Raw genomic sequence first — 25,678 nt, 5'->3', positions numbered from 1 at the left:
ACAATTTCAAGGGAAAAATTATTATGTATGCCGATGACATTGGACTGTTCTATAAAAATCAAACAGACGTATTAAATAACAATGACATAAACAAAGACCTAACTATGTTGACTAAATGGACAAACACAAACTTACTTACACTTAATGAAAAAAAATGCAATATTATCCATTTTCAATCTAGAAAAAAAGTCATAAAGTAGATGCTTACATAAATAATGAACGACTTACAGAAATTGAACATGTTAAATACTTAGGACTAACAATAGACAGACAATTGACATGGACAATTCATATCAACAATTTAATTAGCAAAGTGGCTACATTATCGAGTCTTTTTTTAAAAATCAAAAACTTTGTTCCAAAAACTGAAAAAAATATAATGTATGAAGCCTATGTAAAAACCAAAATATGTTATACGCAACTACTATGGGAAGCAGGATATCAAAATGACATAAACAGACTACAAAGACAACAAAATAAAATTTTAAAGTTAGTATATGACCTTCCCTATCTAACTGCAACCAGAGAACTTTTTAAACAAACTAAGCAATTAAATGTAACTGAACTCTTTCAACTAGAATCATTAAAATTTATCCATAAATTAGCCACTAATGTAATTGTAGACGAAGAACTAAAACTTGTAAAAAATTGTAGTCAACATGGACATAATACGAGAATATCAGACAAATACCATATACAACTTTCTAAAACAAGACAAGAACAATCAAGACTAATGAACCAGGGACTGAAATTATACAATAAACTACCAGACAAAACGAAACAAAAGACTCAGACAAACTTTTCAAAAGATGTAAAAAATATTATTTTGAACAACAGAGTATGAATGGAAAATGTTTATTTTTTTTTTTGTAAAATGAATGTAATAATCCGTAAGGGTTTATAAATAAATTAAAAAAAAAAAAAAAAGTACGCGACCTAGAACAGATGGTAATATCTTAATTCCTAAATTAAAGAAGTAATAATGATCTCCTGTACAAAACAATCAAAACTCTGCCTGTTCGAGGACTACTGTGGCTTTGCATCATTTTGGAACAATTTCATAGTAATACATTCAAGTTTCCTCTCAAACATAACCATAATACACGCTTCACGTCTAATGATGGCTTGGTAGTACCAAAAATATGTAATAAATATGGGAATAGAACTCTCAAATATTTAGTACCTAGAATTTTTTATTTATTACCAAAAGAACTTAAATTTAACTCACATTGTAACAAGAGCAAAATAAGAGAGTGGCTACTCGATCAAGAGTTTATATATGAATAGTAGCTTAGGTGTAAATATTTTAATTTTTCATATATTTTCTTGTATTTAAAAAATAAATATATATATTATTATTAGTATAAACATGTTTATTCTGATCTTTCCGGCTGTTCATTTTTATATGTTATTCATTGTTTTTATAAATGTAAATATTATTAAGTCAGTATAAATATAATCTTCACCAACAAGCTACAAAAAGTGGGATTGGTGGGATTTTAGTTTTCGTAAAAATATAACAAGTGAATTTTTTTTTAAATTGTAAAAATGTATAATTATGCTATTAAATAAAAAAAAATAAAAAAATAAATAAAAAAAAACAACTACTGCACAACATCATTATACTTACAGAGGAATATTTCTCTATGAAATGAACAAAGATGATAAAAAGTACAGTCAGGAATACAATATATTTAAGAGAGAAGTAAAACATTACATCTATAATTCTTCTTTAAGTAACACTGATTGAAAACATCGTTTATATCTTTTTTGTAATTTATTTATGATGTTCTAAAAATAATATTGATTAAAATAAAATAATATATTGTAAGACGTCACTCCCCATTATGTACACAAGAATTATTTATTTCTTTTACGTAATGGGAAACGTTAATGTAAATATATGTATTTGATTAATGTAAAATTGTATTTAGTTGTAATATTGTATTTTTATTTGTTATTAATAAAAAAATAAATAAAAAATAATGAGGAAGATCAGTGTCTTTTTTTTACTTTTTCATTTGTTAATAGACTTTTAAACTAAGCCAAAACATTTTAAAAAAAATTGTTGTGCATCGTATTAACAGCGCTATGATTTTTTTAATGTTTTGTATTTCTGAAATAACTCCGCGTGTGACGTCAGAGGTTGTTCTCTGTTTGTTCTTCCGATTGGTTTGTTTACGGTAAGCAAACCGGATATCCTTCACAGCTCTCATATCATTGGTTGGTTAATATGAACCAGTTACGGTTATCAAAGTAATGCGTTTTCATTTAAATATTTTAAACTATATTTTTCGTACATTTTCAAAAAACTTTGCTATACAATTTAATGCTGTAATTTTTACCGCGCGTAAGAAACCATGTTTTGTATGCAATTTTCCGTGAAGTTACTCGTTGAAATATTTGGGTAAGTCATAAAAACGCAAATATGTATTTTTTTTAAATACGCATTAAGCGGGAAGATTTATATCTGGTTACCGGTTAATCGGCGTGTGATTATGTTGACCGAGTGGCCGACTGAGGTACTGCGCAGATAGACGATTAATTAACAAAGGCCGCGAGGCGCAGACTGCAAAATAAGCTGCCTAGTGATCTGGATCTTATGCAAATCGAACGACGGGGATCCGGACCTCGATTATGATGGGAAGATAAAGACGTCGTACCTTCCCTTCACCGTGACGGTATAGTTGAAGATAAATTCGCTCGAGCGATCACAAAGATGTACTACCGACCCCCACCATCAAGTTTTCGGTAGGTACATCGATATGAAACAAGGGGAAGCGTATGTCACGGTAAACATATCTATGATCTAAAATGGCAAAGCTTCAATATTACGTCATAGTTGAAGATAAAATTCTCCCGACCGACTGCAAAGAAATACTACCGATTCCCCCACCATCAAATTTTGATGTAAGAACATCGGTTTATACCGACGGGTATAAAACCCCTAGATACGTTTATCTTTAAAGTGTCATAAATTTTGTTTCACCGAATTTTTTTTCTTTAATTATGATTTATTAAAACCGTTTTTCGTTTTGAGGTTGGCACTTTTTTTCTTAAAGCCTTTTAAAAATATGAGAGAAAAATAAGTAAGTTTTGAAGTCGAATTAAATTCCGACATAACTGCCACTTTAATATGACGAGCGCCTAGATGTGGAAATAATGTCGCTAGGTTCTTTCCTATTAACAAATAAGAGTATCTAGGCGTCAGACACAGATTATATGCGTCAGAATGTTACCACTAAAAAAATAATTTAGTTGTTATATTTTTTCCATCTGTTTTACTATCTTTCCGAGTGTATGTATCGAGACGTTGTGAGAGCCGGCTTTGTAGTCGATTGGTAGATATATACAGACGATCGTTAAGTGTACCGTCTAGGTGATTTCCAAAAGTCATGCAAAATTCATGTTCAAGCGAGCATTTTTTGCTTGAATTGGGATTTATTGGAGTTTATAATCGCTTCGAAGTGAGCAGTTTTTATTACAGAAGCCTATTTAAACTATAAATGAGAACGATTTTTAAATGTTAATGACGTAAGGAACGCGGACTAATTGTTTGCGGTCATTCCATTTGCTAGTTTCGATCATATGATGTCGATATGACAAGTAAGTAGAACATACCGAGGTAGATACAGATAGTACAGAAGTTAAGTATACTGTCTCGATATATACAGATGAAGATAGCGCTCATAATCAAAAAATGTACAAAATTTTTGACACTTTAAAGATAAACGTATCGAGGGGTTCTAGACTCGTCGGTATAAAATGATGTACTTACATCAAAACTTGATGGTGGGGGTATCGGTACTATACCTTTGTAGTTGGTCGGGAGACTTTTATCTTCAACTATGACGTCATACTGAAGCTATGTCATTTTAGAGCGTAGATATGTGTACCGTGACGTACGCTTCCCTTGATTCATATCGATGTACCTATCCAAAACTCAAAGGTGGGGGGTTGTTGGTATATCTTTATAATCGCTAGAGGGAATTTATCTTCAACTATACCGCCAAGGTGAAGGTATGACGTATTTATCTTCCCATCATAGTTGAGGCCCAGGCGTTTCCAAAGGACTAGCTTTCAACCAGCCAACACGTTAAACGTTGATATATCTTAGTTCACTCATCATACGACTTAGGCATGCAACATTCAACTGAATGCCGACATTTATCGAACAGCCTAGTTATCTAATTGAGTCAACAATATTTTGAGTTTGTCCAAATTTTTGTAGACAAGGACTGGATTCAACTCCCTGGGGAGCTGTTTATATTAACATATTACAACAGATATGAAGAACATTTAAGAGAAGGTAATTTAGAATTCTAGGCATCTACAGGGCTTTTGACCTGTCAATGGCTGGTTGGAAAATGGTGGAAAAATATTTGTTATTAGTTTATGCTTCTTTAGAGGTAACGACCATTTGTTAAAACAATGACAACACTATAGCCGCTACCCAGTGGTGCCAAAAGAACAGTGATAAAATATCTGGTAGCGCAAAATTTGAATGGGGATCAAGTATCCCGCGTGATCAAGTATCCCACTTCTCCCCATAGCAAAAAACATAGTAAAATACATGGTAAAAAGTAAAAAAATAAATAAATAAAAAAAATAAAAAAACATAGTAAAAGATGTGATAAATAAAAAAATGTGTATATATAGTAAAAACAAAGTAAAAAGTAATGAGGATCTTCAAAAATTCAGTCAATAAAGAACTAAAAACATATCATTGCAATTCAAACAAGCCGGCCGTTCTTTGTGTCCAGGCGGATAGTGAAATAAACCCAGAACATTAAACAAGTGTTTTCGACAGTATTTTGAGGTTTTCCAAATTTTTGTAGACAAGGACTCGATTCAACTCCCTGGGGAGCTGTTCATATTAACATATTACAAAAGATATGAAGAACATTTAAGAGAAGGTAATTTAGAAGTCTAGGCATCTACAGGGCTTTTGACCTGTCAATGGCTGGTTTAAGTGGTCACTTTACACACTGTGTAACATTCACCATTCTGCCTATATTTGAACATCTATATTTCTTCAATTCTTTCATCTGTTGATGTTTTTTTTTTTTTATTAAAAAAAGAAATATTTGCGTTCTTGTGATTTACCCAAATATTTAATTTTGAGGGCCATTTTCAACGAGTTGTAAATAACTCATTATTAGAAAATTGGAATCAAGATGGGGTAGAGTAGGATTCGAACCACTACACTAGCCACAGGACCACAACCCGATTCGATGTTTGTGAAGTTGAAGAGCTGAAACCTTTATTTATGCGGGTTAGATTCATCTAATTGAATTATTCCATCCACGGTTTTGATGCATTGAGACGCACGATTTTTAAAATTGTTTATATCTTGATAAGATTAATCTGATGGTATTTTTTTGTATAACTGTCTTTAGTGCAGCAACATATTAACAACATCGACAACCTAAACCAAGCTGCCCTTTGATAAATCATTTTAAAGCTGAGTATTCTATACATTTATATTCACTCGTTTATTTTAACGGTTCGAGTGCCTTTAACAAAAATACACACATTTTATTACAGTGTTTGTGCATAATAAATACGATGGCAATTGGCACATAAGATCGTTGTAACATTACCCAACAAAGTGTTTTAAAAAAATTAAAATACGCACATACGTCACTTTGCTTGACGGAAAATCAACACCTCGAAATTGCAGTGTTGACAATGGTTTAATACCCGAGATACAACAGAATTAAAACATAAACTATAGTCCTTAAAATGTAACATGATTAGAATGACAGTTGTCAGAAAAAGTGACGACATAACTTTGTAGTAACGTCAAAGGAGTTATTTATATTGACACACGAAAAATCCTTTGTATCTGGCGTGTTAATTTATTTTTTTAATACAATTCTTGAAACATAAATCAACATTAATATATAAAATCAGCTTTAAAACTAAAATAAACCTAATTATTAACGACGTTCTTACAAGGTTACACCATTTTGCAAAAACGTTAGAGATGGGACAAATTGATCAATGTAAATTGATCGAATAAAAAAATAATTCATTTGATGTTGTTCATGAAAAAAGTATGTCTCATTTTTTGGTGAATAATTGTGTTAAACACACTAAAATAGGCTTGTTTTTGCGTTTTTTATATCAATTTTCGGAAACAGAGTTTCATGATTGCATGAAATAACTGATAAAATCGATTTGATCAGTAATCAGTCATTTCCCATCACTAATGAAATTGGTTTGACAGCTGTAATTCTAATCAAGCTATATTTCAAGGACTACAACTTATTAATTTTACTTGACTCGTCGTGAATATAAGCGACGCGACGATCGTTGAAATAACCTTACATAATAACATGAAAAATGATGAAAAAAAAAATGATTTTATTTTGTACTAGTTCAGTATGTATATATACATCCATGTAATTTTTAAACTTTTTCAATTTTCTTTCCCAGATTGCATAATGTAAACATTATTTTGAATTTATTTCCATGCCTAGTATTCTGTTTATTCTGTTATTTTCAAGTATTTTTCATACCCTTTTTAATTTGTAGTATATCATAATTTTAATTTTTCTGCTTTTGTTAAATAATATTATAGTTTAAAATTTAAAAACGTCTCTAAAAAAATTATTATCTGTATGTACCTAAATGAGTTTTTTTAAAAAAAACTCCTTGGGAATATTGTATATAATTATGTATAATATGTTTTCAATAAAATAAAAAAAAAAAAAAAAAAAAACATAATTGTTTAATGCTTACCGTTCCAGCAAAGGCACCAAATTATCCATGAAGGTAAAGTCACCATGGGTCGTGTACGTCACAGACTCCTCGCAACCCATGGCCCCGTGGTCAGCCTTCACGTAGTTGTAAAGCACCCAGAATTCTCCTCTCTGCCGGGTACTAGCCTCGAATGGTTTGTCCTTACACTTGAGGGTCTCCCTCAACTTGGCTAGCGTCGCCCCGTCCAGAACGCTCTCGTCTCTCGGAGCCTCCGGCACGACTTCTTCGGTAACGATCTGGTTTTGTTCTTCTATCACAGCTTCCATATTGGGAACGGCCGCCGTTTCGCTAGTGTTATTACCTACATTGATTTGTCTATCTAGTCTATCTTGTTCGGCTATTTTTACGCTTTCTTCTAGCTTGAAATCCGAGTCGACTGCGTTCAGTTTCGCGTCGTCCCTTTCGTTCTTAGCCGAAGTCCTATCTAGGGCGAACGATCTGATGTCGTCCTGAACGGATTTTTCCGGCTCAAACGGCTTCGCGTCGTTGGTGAGTCGTTCGTTGCGCGCGATCGGCGGTTGGAGGTCGTTCGGATTGTTTTCGATGGCGCTGGCCAGGTTTCTGCCATTGCTGGCGGGGTCGAAGGAGTAGTCCCCGGGAGAGCTCTTGACCACGATGTGGACTCCCATGTACAGGAGAACGGCGAGATTGGCGATGATGCTGCACCGCAGCAGCCAGTTCCTGCGGGTGAGCATTTCTAAACTTGTATTTCCCAGCCTGATGCGTAATCAACAGCGCGCAGAAGCACCACTATCTTACTTTTAAATATTTAATATCACACGGTACAAAAGCTATTTATGATAACTATTTTAGAACACTTTTATATATTCGTTTACTGTTTCGCTCAACCGACTAACGCATTTAGCGAATCGAGAACTCCGCTCACTTTAAACTAAAAAGTGATCGTTGCCAATAACATAACCGAACACTTAACCAAAGTACATCGATTCATGCGGGTAACTAATCCTTCGGAGTACCCCAGATTCACTCGATAATAATATCAACTTAATTTTAGATCGCGTCGGTCTTCAATCATAAAACGAGCGGGAATTATTCATAACGGATATGTAGAATTAGATTTGTGAAAGTAAACTTGTAAAAAGGAGTACATTTGTAAGTTCGCTGTTGATCACCGATTTCGCCGCCCGCTTATTGTCGGTGTATTCACTATTATTCCGATTCGCCGGCGCGAGATACTTCTATAACAATGATACGTGTTGCGAAATGGGAGAATTTCTCAGATAAGAAGATTAATCGATTACGCTGCTAAAGCGTAGATGTTCTTACGAAGCGACACGGATTATCGGAGATGGCGCAACTGTCATTCGATCGTCTCATGTCTGACGTCACTGCGCTGGTCCGCTTCCCCGGTCGTCGCTCGGCGTCGGCGACGGCTGCGGCCGCCCGTCTTCTGCCTCTTGGTCGAAGTTTTCTGTAGGAGACTTCCTTCGACGTCATCACAGCTCCAGGGGCATATTATGGACGGAGGAAGTGCTAGCCTCGATTCCAGACGGCTGTCGCATCTCGGCTGAAGGAAAGAAGAGGGAATTTTGATTCAGGCAAAACCCACCATTGCACCTTCTCGTATCGTCGCCGAGAGTTTTCCGATAGCCTTTACGTTCGTGTTCGAAACGCCGAGTGCATCTAGCGTTTGTAATTTGGTTTGCGGTGCATCGGTCGAATTCCCCCCGAGTTGATAAGGAGCATTTACTCTGCTAATGTAGCATCACCCATGGAAGCGGATATTCCTGTAAAAGATAAAAATAGAAATTAGAAAGAGAGCAGATAACACACAGTAACATTGTACAGTAGGCATTGTATTCAACAAACCAGTCTACAGTTTCGAACGATAACTTAGAAACTAAACTACCAATTACGCATTTACTAGTCTAATGAATACTGCAAACGAAGAAAATAAACTGGCCTTGGATTTTATTCTTCCTCGATCAATTCTAGTGCGAAATTGTGAAGAAATTCCTAATAAATAATTAGAACAAATACATTGCCACGGCGCCGGCGTGTACGCACAATAAATTCGATTACTTTGTTATTTTCAATTTTGTGATTATTTGGTAGTTCAAATAATAGGAAGGCCTAATTTTTGCCATTTACACGTTTAGTACCTTGAAAACGAAAAGCAATCAGGAAGCTAGACGCATTTTTTAATTTTTTGCTGAGTTGCATTTAAAATTAAATATTTTTAAGAACGACATTTTTAAATATGCAACAGTGAGCCAGTGCGTTAGATTGACATATTTTTTACCTTGCTTATTACGTGCAAGGTTCATTTAATCCAAAAAGCATCTTACATCTAGCAATCTAACGGATCAGGCTACCACGTAAGAAAAACATACCGAAGGCACCAGCAGGATTATTTTGTCACAATTTCGTTTCGTAAGTTCGTTCATTCATCCATCTCATTCTAACGCAATCGAAACCGTAACTCGCTCTCGTTCGCTCCACCTACCATGGAATCACTTCTCTACAATACCGCAGTGTGTACGGACCAACTAATGCTTCACAAAATTATGACAGGAATAGTTGACTGTACAGAACTACTTAATTTAATTACAATACATGTGCCAGCCAGGATTTGTAGACGGTACCACCTGTTTCATGTACCAATAAGTAAAACATCGTATGTTAAAAATGCTTTTTTTCGCATGACTTTTTCAGTGCACAATTCAAAATTTAAAAATATAGATTACACAAACATCACTCTGTCAGATTTAAAATTTACACTAAAAATGCATTATGTAACTTAGTACAAATTGTAATAAATATGTACATCTCCCTTCCCCTCCTTATCATCTCTTCAAGCATCCTTGTCCTTATCCCGCCCAATTTACAGTAACTTAATGTTCTTAAAAAATATTTTTTTTAAATCTTTGATTATTGAGTACATGAAAATAACATTTTTATATGTATAAATTGTATGTATTTATTTGATATGTAATATATTTTCTTTACTAACTTTGTATACTATGTGGAAATCTGTTATTAGTTCTGAGTTTATACACTATATCTGTTGGTTTACTAAAAATATGTATGTAGAACTGTTGATTTCCCAAATAAAATAAAATAAATAAATAAATAAATAATAGGCCTTTTTTAGAAGTACGCCTTTTACAAAAATTTTGAATTTATTGTCCGTCATATTTAGTACGTTGTCGGGTATTATATTGTAGGGGGTACTGATTTGTCTTAACCTCTAGTAATATAATTATGTTTGTCGCTATTTTTGGGCATAAGAGGTATATTTTATAAATTCTCATAAATATACTGACTATATACCGTCTATATACCGTAAACTGCATACCAAAATAAAACAGGGACCGTTCGAGTAGCGTCTATCATCTTGTTAACCTTACTAATAAGTTAAGGAATGCTATCTTTGTTTAGTTTTTTATATTTTACCTTTTGTGCTGTTACATGTTCACTTAATTGCCATACTTACTAGTTCTTTGCTCAATGTATTATTATTATGTTTTTTTTATTATTTTTTATTGTTGACTTTTCAAAATCATTCTTATATGAAATTCCATTCGTTGATGCGTTTTGTGGCTGCAAGACTTTTTGTGATGTTAGCTATAATATTATTTTTATCATATCATGTAAATGTTATCAACTATCAAATATCTAAATTTAGTAAATGGGGTCTAAAATTTCAACCGTCCATGCGCTCAGTAGCTGCAAGACTTGTTGTAATCTAACTTATATTTTTATAAATTTGCTTTTTATTTCGTTTTTTAAAATATCACTTAAACTCTAAACTTCATTGTCAAATAAAATGTTTGAAAAAAAAAAGTAAATAGGGGCTAGATTTCTTATTGTCCATGCGCTCTGTAGCTGCAAGACGTTCTGTTATCTAGCTCATATATATCATAATTGTAATATATCATAATTGGAGACGAGGAACTAGAATCCCAACCGTCCATTCGCTCTGTAGCTGCAAGACGTGTTGGGATATTTATTTATTGTACAGCGCCCTTGAGGTGATTTTCGCAAAAATAGTGCTATGTAAATTATCCAAACATTATAATGTTTTTTCTTAAAGAATCACGACAATGTAATTTGTATATACCTCTCACTGCTCTCTTTTTTAAAACAAAAACTGTCAAAGTATCGGCAGCCCGACCCCACACTAAAATGCCATAAGATCAAATCTTTGCCATCATCGGGTTACGTGTAACAATGTTATCCAAGCGATGCTACACTTTGTTATTTTGATATTTTTTTGCGCTTTAAATTATTACTTCATGCGGGCACCAATAAATGTAAACAATCCTACCGCAGCCATCTATTATTAGATCAATTCGTTAAAAATCTGATTAGTCTCAACAACAGATGACGCGGAAGAAATAGAACGCCTGGACTTCCCGTCTGCGGTTAAACCAGCAATACCTCAACACAAAACTCTTGTTAAAAGTAACGAAACCTTTAACGGAGGGTTAGACGTAGATTTGATTTCATTCCTCTATTTATTTATTTTTTTCTTCTCGTACAAAATAAATGAACGGGGAAATATCGCTTTTTTAACAGTTTAAATGAATAAGGGTTTACAAAATAATGTCGAGTAAAAGTTTTGTACTTCTTAGTAGCATAATATTATTTACATATATAATTTTTAACTACCGCGAAAACGGTTCATTGCATTGGCCACGCCGCTAATACGTCACGATTTGGTTAAATTTTGAACTTTGTGAAAGTTTAAATTTAAATATGACAATTTCATTTTTAAAATTGTGTATGAAAACTTTTCTTCACAATACTTATATTGATTTTGAAAATACAATTATTCTTTCTTAATTCATTTCACATGTTTTTATAGCTATTTGTAGTATGTGATATTTCCTTATTAAGGACTTTAAAGAATAAAGTTCTGAATGTGAAAAGAGTTTCTGAGTCGATAGCTGCTTCTCTAAGGTAAAAATTCTGAAAAGGGAAATCGAGTGAAGATAGGAAGATAAGATAAGTGTAGTGGTAAGCGTTTCGTCTACCATTCTTGAGGTCCTGGGTTCGATTCCTGGCAGGGTGGGCGCGAAATCGTCGGTACACTAATAAAACCCCCGAAATGCATTATTGCATATACTGAGAAACTTGGATGTTTGAATTAACACGAGTATTTTCTGATTTTCCTTATTTGTTTGGGGAAAAAAACAACCGTTATTACATATAATTCATATAGAATATGGTACTTTCAAGTATTTTCACGTATTTTAAAGAAACTAAAAATTTAATGTTGTAGTTTTTACCGACCATAAGACATTTTAAACATACAATTTCACGAGGGTAAGTTCCTCATTCAATGAAAAATAACAGAAGTATTTAAAAAATAACAAGTATGATACATTCAGGGTTACACATTTTTAAACGGATTAAGAAATACGTTTATTAACAAGAGTTTAATAGCTTTGACAATTCCTAGAAATATAATTTATTAAGGGACGGTTTCAAGTGAGTCATTAAGGCCGGGTTGTTTGATTATTAGTTAAAGTAAAAAAAAAATAACAGAATAGATTTTTTTAAAGAATACAACAGCACTTTAAATAAAAATTATATTCATCGTCATATTTGTACATAAAGCTGATCGGTGTTTTTTGTGTAAAACACTACTGAATTGTATATTACTGAATAAAATGAAATAAAGAAAATATAAAAACAAAAAAAAAATGTGACAATCCATCTTAGAACAGGCTGTGCCATGTTAGGTGGAGACTATCATAAACAGAGAACATTTTCATTTTACATTAATTCGTTTTATATAGATTCCCTGTTATTAAGTATGTACCTACATATATGATTTTTTCGCAATAAATTTATAAATAAATAAATACATAATATCAGTTAATACAATCCAATATAGTAAGAAAACATAATATTAGAAACATAAAACACAGTATTATACACTATTTATATAATTCATACTAAAAACTATCTTTTTTTTTAATATATGGACCCCTGTATTTAGTAGCCTTACGTGTCATGTACAAGGCAAAGGTACTTGGAAAAACAATAATTTTGTTTGTCTTGGAAATGGGATGTTTGATCACTGATTTTGGTTTATTATTTTTATTTATTTATTACCTTTATGAGTCCAATCATCATTGTCGCAAAGTCCAAGAACAATGGCGCGTAATAACTACTTTTAACTACAGTGTGGATATCTGTTAAGGATATTCCACATTTCCTGCATTCTGCTTCAAGATTATGGCGTTGTAAACTGAGAAATGGGCACTGAAATAACAGATGTTCGATACTCTGTGAAGAAATATCATCGCATGGACAATAGTCAGCATTCCTTAATTTAAACCTATATAGGTAACTTCTCATAGCTCCGTGTCCGGTAAAAATTTGGGGCGTTTCGAAAGTACTTTGGTGATAACGACGGAAGTTTGCTGCATCAGCCGGCGTTTGGATTTTTTTTTGTGATTTTACCTGTAGAAGAAGCGCAGTTATGATCCTCCCAACGCTGTTGCGTATTTTGTTTTATATACCATTTAGCAAAGCTAAGGGGAAATTCTGAGCAGAAAGGTGCTGTTCTTTTACAAGTTGCGGCTCTTGCTCGTTCATCCGCTCTCTCATTTCCTACGATACCAGCATGTCCTCTTATCCAGCATATTTGAATGATCATCTCTCTTATTTTTGGATGCTTAACTTTACTCTGAATATCTACAATTAATGGATTTACCGACCGAGTATCAGTTATAGCTTGAACGCCCGAACGACAATCTGATAATATTTTTGGAATAACCCACCTCTCTGGTGGTTCTTTTAATAACCATTCGAGAGCTTCTCGTATTGATCTCGTAAGTATATTATTAAAAACTATCACTATCAAAAAGATATAAGTAATATTGTTTAATTGCAACACTTAGATTTGCTATTCAACTTTTCGTCTTTTAGTTCATCGGGGTGTTTATTGGGAATGGCCAATATTTTCCAGAGACTTTTTGCCGATTCGTTTCATGTATTTATTTCGTCAATAATTTACTCAGTAATTATATATGAAACTAATATTACTTTAGGTGCCTAAACAAAAGGTTAAAAAAACAATTACAATTTTAACAATACGCCATTTTATAAAAACTTTAAATATTGACAATAAAAATCTACAATATTTACCAGTTGTAAAATAATAATTTGATTTATGGATTTCATTGTTTTGTTAACAAACTAAGCGTTTTAAAAACAAACGTAAATTATTTTTAAAAAACATTTCAGCTGGCATCGTGATTATTGATTATGAATAAATTTTAATTAAAAATTATAGAGTCTCTGTATTATTGTTATTCTTAGAGGTGTGGGTCGGTGCTATGCAAGCTCATGACGTCACTGCGACCTGTAAAGATCTATAGTTCTCGCCCTATAAGCCCAGGTCTATAAAGAGCCTGGCTATGTGCGGAAGGCGAGAGTTCTCATTTCGCTAAATCTCCCCCTCCAAGCCCAAATCCGTAAAGTATCGGGCTAATAGGTAAGAAGCGAGGTCTTTAAAATCGTCAGGTTTAACCGGGGGTCCCCCAAAAATGAGGCTCCTTTTATGATGTAAAGCATCACATCCACATAGAATGTGTATAGGTGTTTCCTCATCTGCACTGCAGAACCTACATCTAGAAGTTTCAGTGAGGTTCATTCTAGCGCGGTGTTTGTTCATTCTGCAGTGCCCTGGGCGGGTCTAGTGATAACCCCTCACTTGATGAGGCTGACCTTTATTAGGTCGAAAGCAAACCTTTGCGAGAACCCTTTTATCAGTTCCTTCGCACGGCAGTGGCGAGCCGTGATTTATTTTATAGGTAATCTATTAAAAATGTTCATTAATTTGTACTACATATAAGTACTTACATAACATGTAAGTAATGTAATTATAAATTACTACTTTTTCTGTGGTTCTGTGAAAATCAACTCAATCAACAATTATTACTAACCACGCGATATACGTAGCTTTAATCTACACTATTTTAATAGAATACTAAACTTGTACAAAAGTTTATTAACAAATACCACAATGACATTCAGCAGATATTTCCATTATGATCTGTCATTGACAGTACTGTCAAGACTTGAGCACTGGCCGATTTCTTTTAAAATGAATAATGCCTAAAACGGCCACTGCGAACGCCACCTGTCCTATGTGATACATAATATGTCAACGGTATCCCATCAAAGAAAAATAGTCCTTCGGAAATAATGTTCGAAATACTAGTTCCCAAATAGAGAATCTTCTAAAAATATTTGTAATCTGCAAGTTTGTTTTAGTACTAAAAAAGCTGACTTGGGTTAAAGACGGAAAATACAGTGTACTTTTTTGTATGGAAGAATAAGCTGAGGTAATCGGCTAGTTTTAACGTTCAGTGAGAATGGACTGGGCGCTGGCGCTGGGCGCACTTCATAGATATTTTTTCGTGGAAAGATATAAACGGTGATTTATAATAAATAACAATTTCTTTATATATTTTCCCATAAACATGGTTACTGTAAATTATTATAATTTAAAGTCAAATATAATGGTAAGCTGTGCATAATCGCTTACTTTGACGATTCGCACCTGTCGCACGGTGCTGACCAAGTGCTTTTTACCAGAGCATTACGCTCGGCTTCCTGACCCGTGACTTATGCTCGTTACGAGGACCACATTTGGGCGACCCACAGTGAGGTTCGGGGCCTATTGGTACTGTCTCAGCTCCCAGCCTTGCCAATTCATGAGCTACCTCGTTACCGTCGATATTTCCAGTCGCTGTATTCTCTTTTGATTAATAATTAACAAAAAATTAAAATGATGCGAGTACAGTCCGTGTGTGGCCGGATGAGTATTGATATCCCAGCATAGGCAGAATTCTAAATATTAAAATGTTTGTAAAGGGATAAGTTAAACCAGCCAATGAAACATGTCATGGCCATAAGGAAAAATGACAATATACGACATAAAACCATCACGTAATTTGCCAAACTCACAGCAAAAGGAGCAATGAAACCATTAGACTTAAAATCAATTAAAACAGTGGTAAATGAAATTGAAATTTTAAAATAAAATTAAGTTTTTCTATTTTTGACAAAAAAAAGTTTTTTAGTATGAGCGAAACCGATAGAAAGACCCTGGAAAATGGTAAACAAAACAAAACATAACCTATCTTATTTTTTGTTTTGTACATCATTTTGTGAAAAGGAAAAATTATATTGTTATGGTATTTGTTACAATCAATATAGTGTAAAGTTTCCGCAAACCAAGTTTTGTAAAATTTCCATTGAAAATAAACGTAAAAATTTAATTTTTCAATAAAAATTATAAAAGCGCCATCTATGAATACTTTATTTATTTATTATTTCACGTTTTACATAAAACTTTTTTTAATATGAATACCTCACTGGGCACAACCCGTGTCGAGGCATTCATTTATATGATTTAATATATTATACTTACAGTGTCTAAAAAATATATATAAAATACATATAAAATATTACATATTCACATTTACACCCACACAGATATATATAATGGTAAGAGAGAAAAAATAATAATTTAAAATTTAAAAAAGAAAGAGTTTAATTTAGAGATAAGTTTCATATTTCACCTTAAACGACTAAAACAATATTACTGTTTTACAATATTTACGTATACCATGTCGTCTTTATATTCTTGCTAGTAATATGTAGGAATATGTATTTGAATGTACAAAATGCCATATTTTATTGCTTACTTTTATATTTTATCTATGTACCATGTTTGTAAAAGCCGGACGTTTATGTGAATTAAATAAATAAATATTTAAAAAATCATGTAATGATTAAATATAATAAACAACAAGTAACTCCTTAAGAGACCGAATAAGGAATGAGGAGATAAGACGCCGTACAAAGGTGGTCGATATCGCGGAAAGAGTGGGAAGACAAAAATGGCAGTTGGCAATAAACAGTCACAATATATGAAAAATAAACATGTACTGGTTTTATTAAAAATGTTTGTAGACAAAATACTGGATTACCCCCCCTCGGGAGAAGAACCTGATTGGGATCCATAAAAAGCGAATGTTGTTTGTAAACATTAAAAAGCAAACTTTTTTAAAACACAAAAAAAAACATCATTCCACTTTTTTGTATATGCAATATCGTCAAATGCAACCCTGGTAGGTCGATGAAAAAAAGACATGCTACTAACTTTTTTTAAAAAATTTTAATATCTACGAACACGCGCAGCGCAAAGATCTACACTTCGCTGAAAACCGCACGTAAGTCGGTTAAGCCGTTTAGGAGGAGTTCAGTGACATCACACGTACAGAAGAATTATGTATATGAATATAGCCACAAAGTTGATGCTTCAAATTAAAAAAAATACAATATGCTCCGTTTGCAAAGAAGTAATTATGTGTACAGTCATTCCGGGTCACATTGGAATTCAATATAACATTTGACAAAACCTGACTTACATATGACCGATTACTTTCTAAAAGAGTAAAAAAAGCTTTGTCAATTTTTTTATTTTTATTTGTGTGGTACCACCGCTCGAGCCCAAGAGTAAGTATGTTTGGGGTAATGGACACAAATTCATGTTTTTTTTAAATGCTTTGGATCAGAAGAGTATTTTATATCAAAAAAAATATGGCCCACGGTTACCCGGAGAATTTTTTTTGTCAAAAATCGAGAAATTCGTTCATCGACAATACTTAAGTCCAAAGTTACCCAAATATCAATATCACATTGGACCACTCATAAAAACATCATTAAAGTTATGTTTTCGTGTAATTTTATAAATTTTGTGGTCAAATTTAATTATATAGAGCATTCAGAACACCAAATAATTCATAAATTTGCAGCTGGCTCAATCCAATAAAAAAAATTAGAAAAAACTTGTTGAAGTGGTCCAATGTTACCCGAAATGATTGTAATACAATTATGTCAAATTAAATTATAAGCAAACATATTAGGTACTGTCTATCCTCACTAGTGCTAGTGCTGGTTTCTTCCATCTCAGACAGATCAAATCCGTGCGGAGAAATATTCTTATAGATGCAACTAAAGCTCTTGTAAATGCTTATGTCGTTTCGCGTCTAGATTACTATAATGGAATATACGCAAATCTCCCAAAATATCAAGCTAATACACTTCAATCTGTTTTCAATGCAGCAGCGAGGCTTATTACGGGAGTAAAAAATATTCTTACATCTCACAACATCTTCGAGATTTGCACTGGTTAAAAAGCCCAGAGAGAATAAAATACAAGCTGTGCTGGACAGTATTCAAATCCCTCCATGAAATGGCTCCAAAATACCTATCGGACCTTTGTATTAGGGAAAATACATGTCAAAGAAAATCTACTCTTAGGTCAGCATTTGATTCAGGAAGAGGAAAACTTGTCGAAATCCGGCGCTCCCCAAACACTAGAGATTTGGAGATCGTGCTTTTGCCGCCGCCGGCCCCTCTGCCTGGAACCAATTGCCTTCAAACTTACGAATCATCGACAGTCCCAGTCAGTTCAGATCCCAACTAAAATCCCACTTCTTTAGACTATCATACCCTCAATTTTTAATCTGGAAATATAATATATCACTTAAGTTTAGTTAAAATGTAAGTTTATGTATACGATTGTAAAGCGCCCTTGAGGTGATTTTTTTCAAAAATGGCGCTATATAAATCAGCCATTTATTATTATGATTATTATGAGGTAGGCAACATTTATTTATTTTTATATAATACAGCATATTTAGTGTTAGCAATGTGATTCAAATATGAAAGTCTTATAAAATATGAAATGATATTTGAAAATATATTTTTTTAATTAAAATTAAGGAACTAAAATAATCTAACTATCAAAGTGTATAAAACTGAATAAAACATTTACGAAAAAACTACAAGAAAGTATAAACTGATAAAAAATAGTAGAGTCCAGTGAAATATAATAATACATAAAGTTTGACAAAAAAACTCTGACAAAAAAGTCGAATCACACAAACTCTTAATTGCTGCTCCAACTGGCTCCAACTTAATCCACGATATTATTGTTTTTTATCGAGTAATAATACTATATACTCGATATAGCTATCGATCAATGCTACGCCATTTTACTATGTATGTGAAGGCAAAGATATTTGGTATGTTTTTTAGAAGGCTAAAATTTCCTCGTCATTGTATCCGGCTCGAAGGACCGAGCACAATGTATCAAACCAAAAAAGTTAAATAAGGTGTCAAGATTGTGTTTCGCGAATATGGTCCCGCTTAGCACGTTTCGAAAAGAATACACAACGCTTTCTTAAACTGTTTGTTTAGCGGTTACAATGTGAAATGACCTAGGTTCTAGGTCAGCCGAGCTGTTTTCAAGCGTATTTTTTTCCCGGAATTCTTCAGTATTAAATCAAACTAATCCTAATTAAAATTTCTAGATCGACCGTGGCGTTTTAAAGCCATTATTTCGGGTCTTTTCAAAAACTAAAATCAAACACATTAAAGGAAGGTCGCGGTCGTAGCGACGCGCGACGTAAAATTTAAACATTCTCTACCATTTTTCTGACCTTCTTCGGTATAAAATTAAACTCATTAGCTGTAAGAAATAGCAAAGTGAAATTAAGACGCAATCATTTCTAGATCAATCGTGCTGTGTTCGAGACGATAAAATTCAAAGTATCTTAGTCGGTAATTAGTAATTAAACAAAGTTTAGAAAAAAAAAATGCAAACATATTCTATTTTTCATACAGAAAAAATCATTTTACTTTGTAAATAAAATTTAAGATAAAGTTTAACTTCCCAAAAGAATACGTACCTTGGTGCCAGTCCAGGAGAAATGGAATAGTCATATCATTATTCCTTTTCCGCACCTAATGGTGCAAAGGGCACTGCATTGGTATACCAATCGCAGCGTATCTTGATCATTTTTGTTACATGAAGGTGAGATGATCAGTCTTACGCTTTAAGTGCTAGTCCAGGGACTATAAAATATTCTAGTGTAAAAACACATTTTTAAATACAAAGGTTTAAATAGTTCCTTTTTTATGAATAGCATATACTTTTATTATAATTTTCTAATGTTGATTGACAAAAAAATGTGGTTTACATTATTTTTTTATCTATCGTATTCTTTCAGTAGCCTTTATAAGAATTTTATCATGTATTTGTCTGTAAATCTCTGCTGGTACAATAAGGAAATATTGTACCAGCAGAGATTATTTTTTTAACGTTTTTAAAGTATTATGGGTATGAAATACTGTCGAGCAAAAAAAAACGATTTTTTGCATCCTCTTTGCCTACCCCACGGAGAAACAACGTGATTTTTATTTTTTTATTTATTATAATTTATTCTTTGCATTTATAATAGGTATACATTAGTTACAAATACACAAAAAACTATAACTTTAACACAAAAAAATCCCACAAAGGTATGGCCTGTGTGTGGGTATACATATTATTTTTAATTGAAATAAAGGCTACTGGAAGAATACAAAAGATATCAATAAATAAAAAAAAAGTGGTGATATTAGAACACAATATTTTTGTCATTATAAATGAGAAAACTATAGTAAAAGTATATTCTATTCATTAAAAAAAAGAAGATATTTAAATACGTTTTTTTTATCAATAATTTCAACAAAAAATTTAATGGTTTGTTTGTTTGTTTGTTGTAACTGTGTTCTTCATCCGCCTGAAGCCGCACAGTCAATATTTTTTTATAATTTGGATATAACTTTTTAATCGATACGCTTGAAATTTGAGAATCCCCGGTCTACGATACAAGTATGAAGGTTTGCAAAAAAATCGCGCATGATTCACGAGAGGGAAAAATAAACAAAGCGAACACCCGCGGTTCGGGCCTTCTCAGAACTCTCCGTAAAGGAAAACGGATAGTTAATGCACTCACATAATGAGCCAGACACGGCCCGGCCATTGTTAACCCCTTCCTAATGCGAATTCACGTATTATATTATATTATTTCAATTTATAAACGTTTATGTACATTACAAAATATTTCAATGCACACATAACACGAAAAAAATCATACTAAAATTTAAATATACAAAGATGGTAAAATAAAAATACCCAGCAATTATAGAGAAAGAATACTTTCCTCTCTGAACTTTTTTTCACTAATATGAAAGATCTTTAATAATCCCACTTCGCCTGTTTATCTGAGAGAGCTCTTCCAGCCTCTTTCACAACACGGACTATCTCTTCGTTCTAGTAACGAGAGAACCCTTTTAATACCCTGTCATCGATCTAATTTTCTTGCCCCCTCTTTACCAGTAGTAGCCGCTCGATTGTGGAATAATCTACCCACTAATGTTAGACATTAACATTTAAGTCATAATTGAAATGTCACTATCTTAATATTTAAATTGTTCCTATATCCTTCTTCTTTCCTTCCCATCCCCTTTCCTCTCTTAATAGTAAAGTGTTATTTTTTTTTATAAATTTTTATTTTGTTAATTTTTGTTTTAAATTTTTGTATAAAATTGTAAAATTCAATATGTCCATGTATTTGTAATTTTCTCAAACTGAACGGTTTGGGTAGGTAGGAAAATATTGCCTTAAGGCAATATGCCCGCCTTTATATGTATATATATTGTATATGTATATAAAGTGTTAAATAAATAAATAAAGATGTCGATATCCGAAGAGATACGGTTGAGTAAAGGCATTGCTCTTCCTACGGGCATTACCATCGGCAGGTTGGTTCTGCAAGCAGGAAGATAAAACAGCTTAAGCTGTCTATGTCTTAGGTAGTCGTTAGGAACATAAATAAAAATACTCTATTACACTTATGTTGATCGTAATACCACGGATCAATCGAAAAAAATACATAAGCAAGTATGCGTTTGTTCTTTTATCCAAACTATTGTAGCCAAGCATTCCCAGTATGAAGTCAGACGGGTACAGCCACGGATAATATCCGCACTCCCTTAAGTAAAGATACCTCAGAAATTTCTTCTGAACCATCTCCAGCATAAGAGAGTACTTCAATTCGTGGGGTGCCCAGATCAGATATCCACACTCAAGTCTGCTTCGCACCAAAGAGTTATAAAGAAGCCTTAGAACACGAGTATTAGAACACCTTAGCTGTTCGGAGAACAAATCCCAACATTTTGCGCGCATTGTCACAGACAACGCCTATGTGAGTATGAAATTTCAGTCTAGCATCAAACATAACTCCCAGATCTTTGACAGTGGCAGTTCGCTTAAGTGAACACACTCTAGGTTCTATTGTTCGATTATATTATGCATGTCGCCGTTAAAAAAACATTTCTGTATGGGAGAGATAAACTATGGTAACGTCAGAACAGTTGTTCCTATACATGAAGGTGCTGGATATGAGACAACTGTACCTAAAAGAAGCACTTTCACACTTCTGGTCGAACAATGAGGAGAGGTCTCGGCAAAATGTCCGTACGAGGTTTTCCCAGAGCATGAATTGTGTCATACCCAAAACCCGTACGACTTTTGTTCAGAGGCATCGTGCGTTTCCAGAAATTCTCCAGCAGCCTAGTGGACCACATGGTGACGATATCTACCTACTGTCTACAAAAGATTCTCTTCGGACATCTATCTCCCTTTGTTAACCATGGAGTTGATACAGTGCTTTATTTATTTAGTTTTTTATTGCTTAGTTCTTGGCATGAACACTTGACAAACTTACTACTATGCTCTATTTTTTATAAATTTATTGATATCATTCTAACTTTGCTAGATTTCCACTCGTCCATACGCTTTGTAGCTGCACGATGATTGGTTATCTAGCTTTCATATACCAACTTAAAAATACCTAAATTTTATAAATGGGGTCTAGAATTCCAATCGTCTATGCGCTTAGTAGCTGCAAGACGTGTTGTAATCTTACTCCTTTTTATTATTCATTTTATTTTTATTTTTTCTTAGTATCATTAATACACTAAATTTATTTGTCAATTTTTAAAATGTGTAAATGGGGGCTAAATTTCTAACTGTCTATGCGCTCTGTAGCTGCAAGACGTCCTGTAATCTAGCTCCTATCTGTTATAATTTTTTATTGATCTTAATTGAAAACGAGGAACTAGAAACCCAACCGTCCATGCGCTCTGTAGCTGCAAGACGTACTGGGATATTTATTAATTGTACAGCGCCCTTGAGGTGATTTTCACAAAAATGGTGCTATATAAATTATCCAACTATATATATATACATCTCTCATTTATCGCACCGAGAGTGTTCAATATTTTGGAAGAACGTATTACGCTCTCAAGGGCAAAAACTATTTTCAAAAAATGAGTTGAGGACTGGATTTTCCTTAGTGGAAGCGATTTGAGTGGAAAACTCGTTGATGATTTTCCGAATGCTTGAGTTTACTGTTTACCATATTGACGTGCCATATACAGAGTGTTCTTTAAACCCTGTCACATCCGAAACCACGATGATCAGTATGAGCAAGAAGACATATTGGCACATTAAAATAAATTTTTAGAACGAATAAAGTTTAAAAAAATCAAATGGTTGCTAACTTCTGCAGGAGAGAAACGAGGAGGGGGGAGGGAGGAGTCTGACACACCGTTAACCGCGCGGCCGCGCCCCCTTCGCTTGCCAATATGTATTCTTGCCCATACTGATCATCGTGGTTTTGGATGTGACAGGGTTTAAAAAACACCCCGTTTATGTTGTTTTTTTTTTTTCTTAAAAAGTATTTTTTTATGTTTCTGATCCTATATTTCGGGGGTTAAGGGTCATAAGGGCGAAACTACAAAAACACAGTTTTGAGATAAATGATAAAACAGTTTTCAAAAAATAATACTGTCTTTTAAGGGTAACAAATAAAGAAAATAAAAAATACAGTTAAATACAGTTAAATATGAAACTACGCTTTCGTCTATATGACCCTAACTTGCGCTTACATTAGTAAATTAACAAAATGATGTAAAAGGTGTTTTATTCTTCTGACTTTAAACAAAACGCTTCATTTGTAGTTTAACACAAATTTATCTAGGTAACTACTTATCGGATGAGTTTCATCTTTTTTTCACTAACAGGATATTTTGTTTGGATATCAGATAAGTACTCAACACAAAACAGCATTTTTTGTAGTTTCGCCCTTATGACCCTAAGCCCCCGATTTGTGGTGATATACTCATGTTTTTTTAAAAAAAAAAATTTATCAATATTCCTACAGAGATTACTACAGAGATCCTACTGAATTTGAAAAAATTCTACCTCATCTCTGTAGGAATATTGATAAAAAAATATATACCTACTCCCCCTCGGGAGAAATCCAGATTTGTGTATGTACAAAAAATACGCATACCAAAAAATAATATACTCATGTGTCTGTGTCATATAATTGCTCGTCCCATCTCAACACAGGACTTTTAGTCCCATGGAGTTGGGACTTATTATCTCAAATAATGTACAATAAACGTATGTACGTAAATAAATAAATATAATTAATATAAAATGGCAGTAACTATTTTTTATTGAACTTATTTTTTATTTATTTTAATCACAAAATATCCATTTAACATTTATCGAGACACGAGTCCCAACTCCATGGAACCGAAGTCCTGAGTTGAGTTGGGACGAATATACGGGGGTAGCTACTTAAGTTTTGAGATATGGCAACACCAGTGTGAATATGTCGAATCTGACATTGTCATCGTAAAGTTGGCCATTTTTAATGGTAAACATACTCAGAACGTTTTGTCGTACGAGTGATATTTGTGTTAACAGATACTTAAAAAAATATTTTTTTCAAAAATATGGAACTAAATCGTCAACATTTTCGTGCGATGATTTTCTATGACTTTCAACGTGGATTAAACCAACAGTGTGCCGATCAACTTGCTGCGACTTTTGGTGATGAAGCCATCGAGTTGAAGACTCGTCAAGGATTCTGGTTCTATTTCACACGCATAACTGTATTCTTCGGTGTAAAATGTTAAAGTCAAATGAATATAACCTAAAGATAAATATATTCGATAAAACCTTGCACATAACAAAAGCAAGGTACAAATAATTTGCAACTACAAAAAAACAAAAAAAAACTGTATTCTTCATACGTCCGTACACAGATATCTATAAAATATTGTGTTTTTTTTTATCTATCTCAGAATCATCATAATTTCTTTTCCGCGCCTAATAGTACTGCATTGGTACACAAATCGCAACGTATCTTAGAACATTTTTGTTACGTGAAAGTAAGTTGATCAGTCTTACGCTTTTGGTATCAGGGTAACGGGGATTATAAAATTCCTGGTTTTAAAACACCCTTTAAATAAATATTTCATATAAACCATGACGGGAATCGAACCCGAGGCCCCTTAATTGGTAGGCAAACGCGCTGACCATTACACCACGAGGCCGACTCTTTCTTAGTAAAAAAAAAAACCGGTTCAGTTTTAGGGTGCGGAAATCAAGAATACATTACCTCAATTTTGACGATTTTAGCTAGACATAATCAGCTGACGCGCAGTTGTCTTTTTCGCACAGTATCGGGAGGTATCCGCGAGAGAGTGACAGAAACACTAGGTTCAAATAAATATTCATTAAACTGCTCTGCCTGAGCATATCCAGTTAACATTGCTATGCTAACTCTCAAGGAGAATTAATCCTGTACAACAAAGATTACACTACGAGGCCGACCTTCCTTCTTTAAAACGTTCTCTATATCTTTTGTTGTTTGTCAATCTTAATAGCTCCCTAGGGAATGAAATCCAGTCGTTTGTCTACAAACATTTGGACAAACTCAAAATATTGCAGCAAGTTTAAATCAACCTACCTACCCCGTTTATTTTTTTAGAATTAATACAGGTAGATACTAGCTACTTCCGAAAACAGAACACTGTAAACAGCCATTAATCTATATTTGAAAAAAACCCATGTGAATTTTCCTCCGCGCGTGAATCACACGATCACCCCGGTGTGCGATGCATTTTCTTCCTTCTCTGTGCGCGACCGGGAGAGGGGAGCGCG

At 33.5% G+C, this 25,678-nt stretch overlaps 1 protein-coding gene across 2 annotated transcripts in view; it reads right to left on the bottom strand.

The window, feature by feature from the left end:
- The window catches only part of LOC148278506 (beta-1,4-glucuronyltransferase 1), a 170,040-nt gene that overhangs the window by 39,573 nt on the left and 104,789 nt on the right, over window positions 1-25,678 (bottom strand). For both annotated transcript variants that reach the window (XR_015823179.1, XM_088231296.1), the window contains exon 3: window positions 6,748-8,516. Coding sequence is in view for 1 of the 2 variants with exons in the window: in XM_088231296.1 (XP_088087422.1) it covers window positions 6,748-7,463 (716 nt within the window). In the remaining variant the exon portion in view is untranslated. The remainder of the gene's footprint in view (window positions 1-6,747; window positions 8,517-25,678) is intronic.

The sequence above is a fragment of the Micrasema longulum genome, unplaced genomic scaffold (genome assembly GCF_059751315.1).
Source record: "Micrasema longulum isolate JH-2025_06_02 unplaced genomic scaffold, ASM5975131v1 h1tg000870l, whole genome shotgun sequence".
NCBI classification, from domain to species: domain Eukaryota; kingdom Metazoa; phylum Arthropoda; class Insecta; order Trichoptera; family Brachycentridae; genus Micrasema; species Micrasema longulum.
Note: the sequence above shows the minus strand (reverse complement) of the source record. Positions and strands in the feature narration are given on the sequence as shown.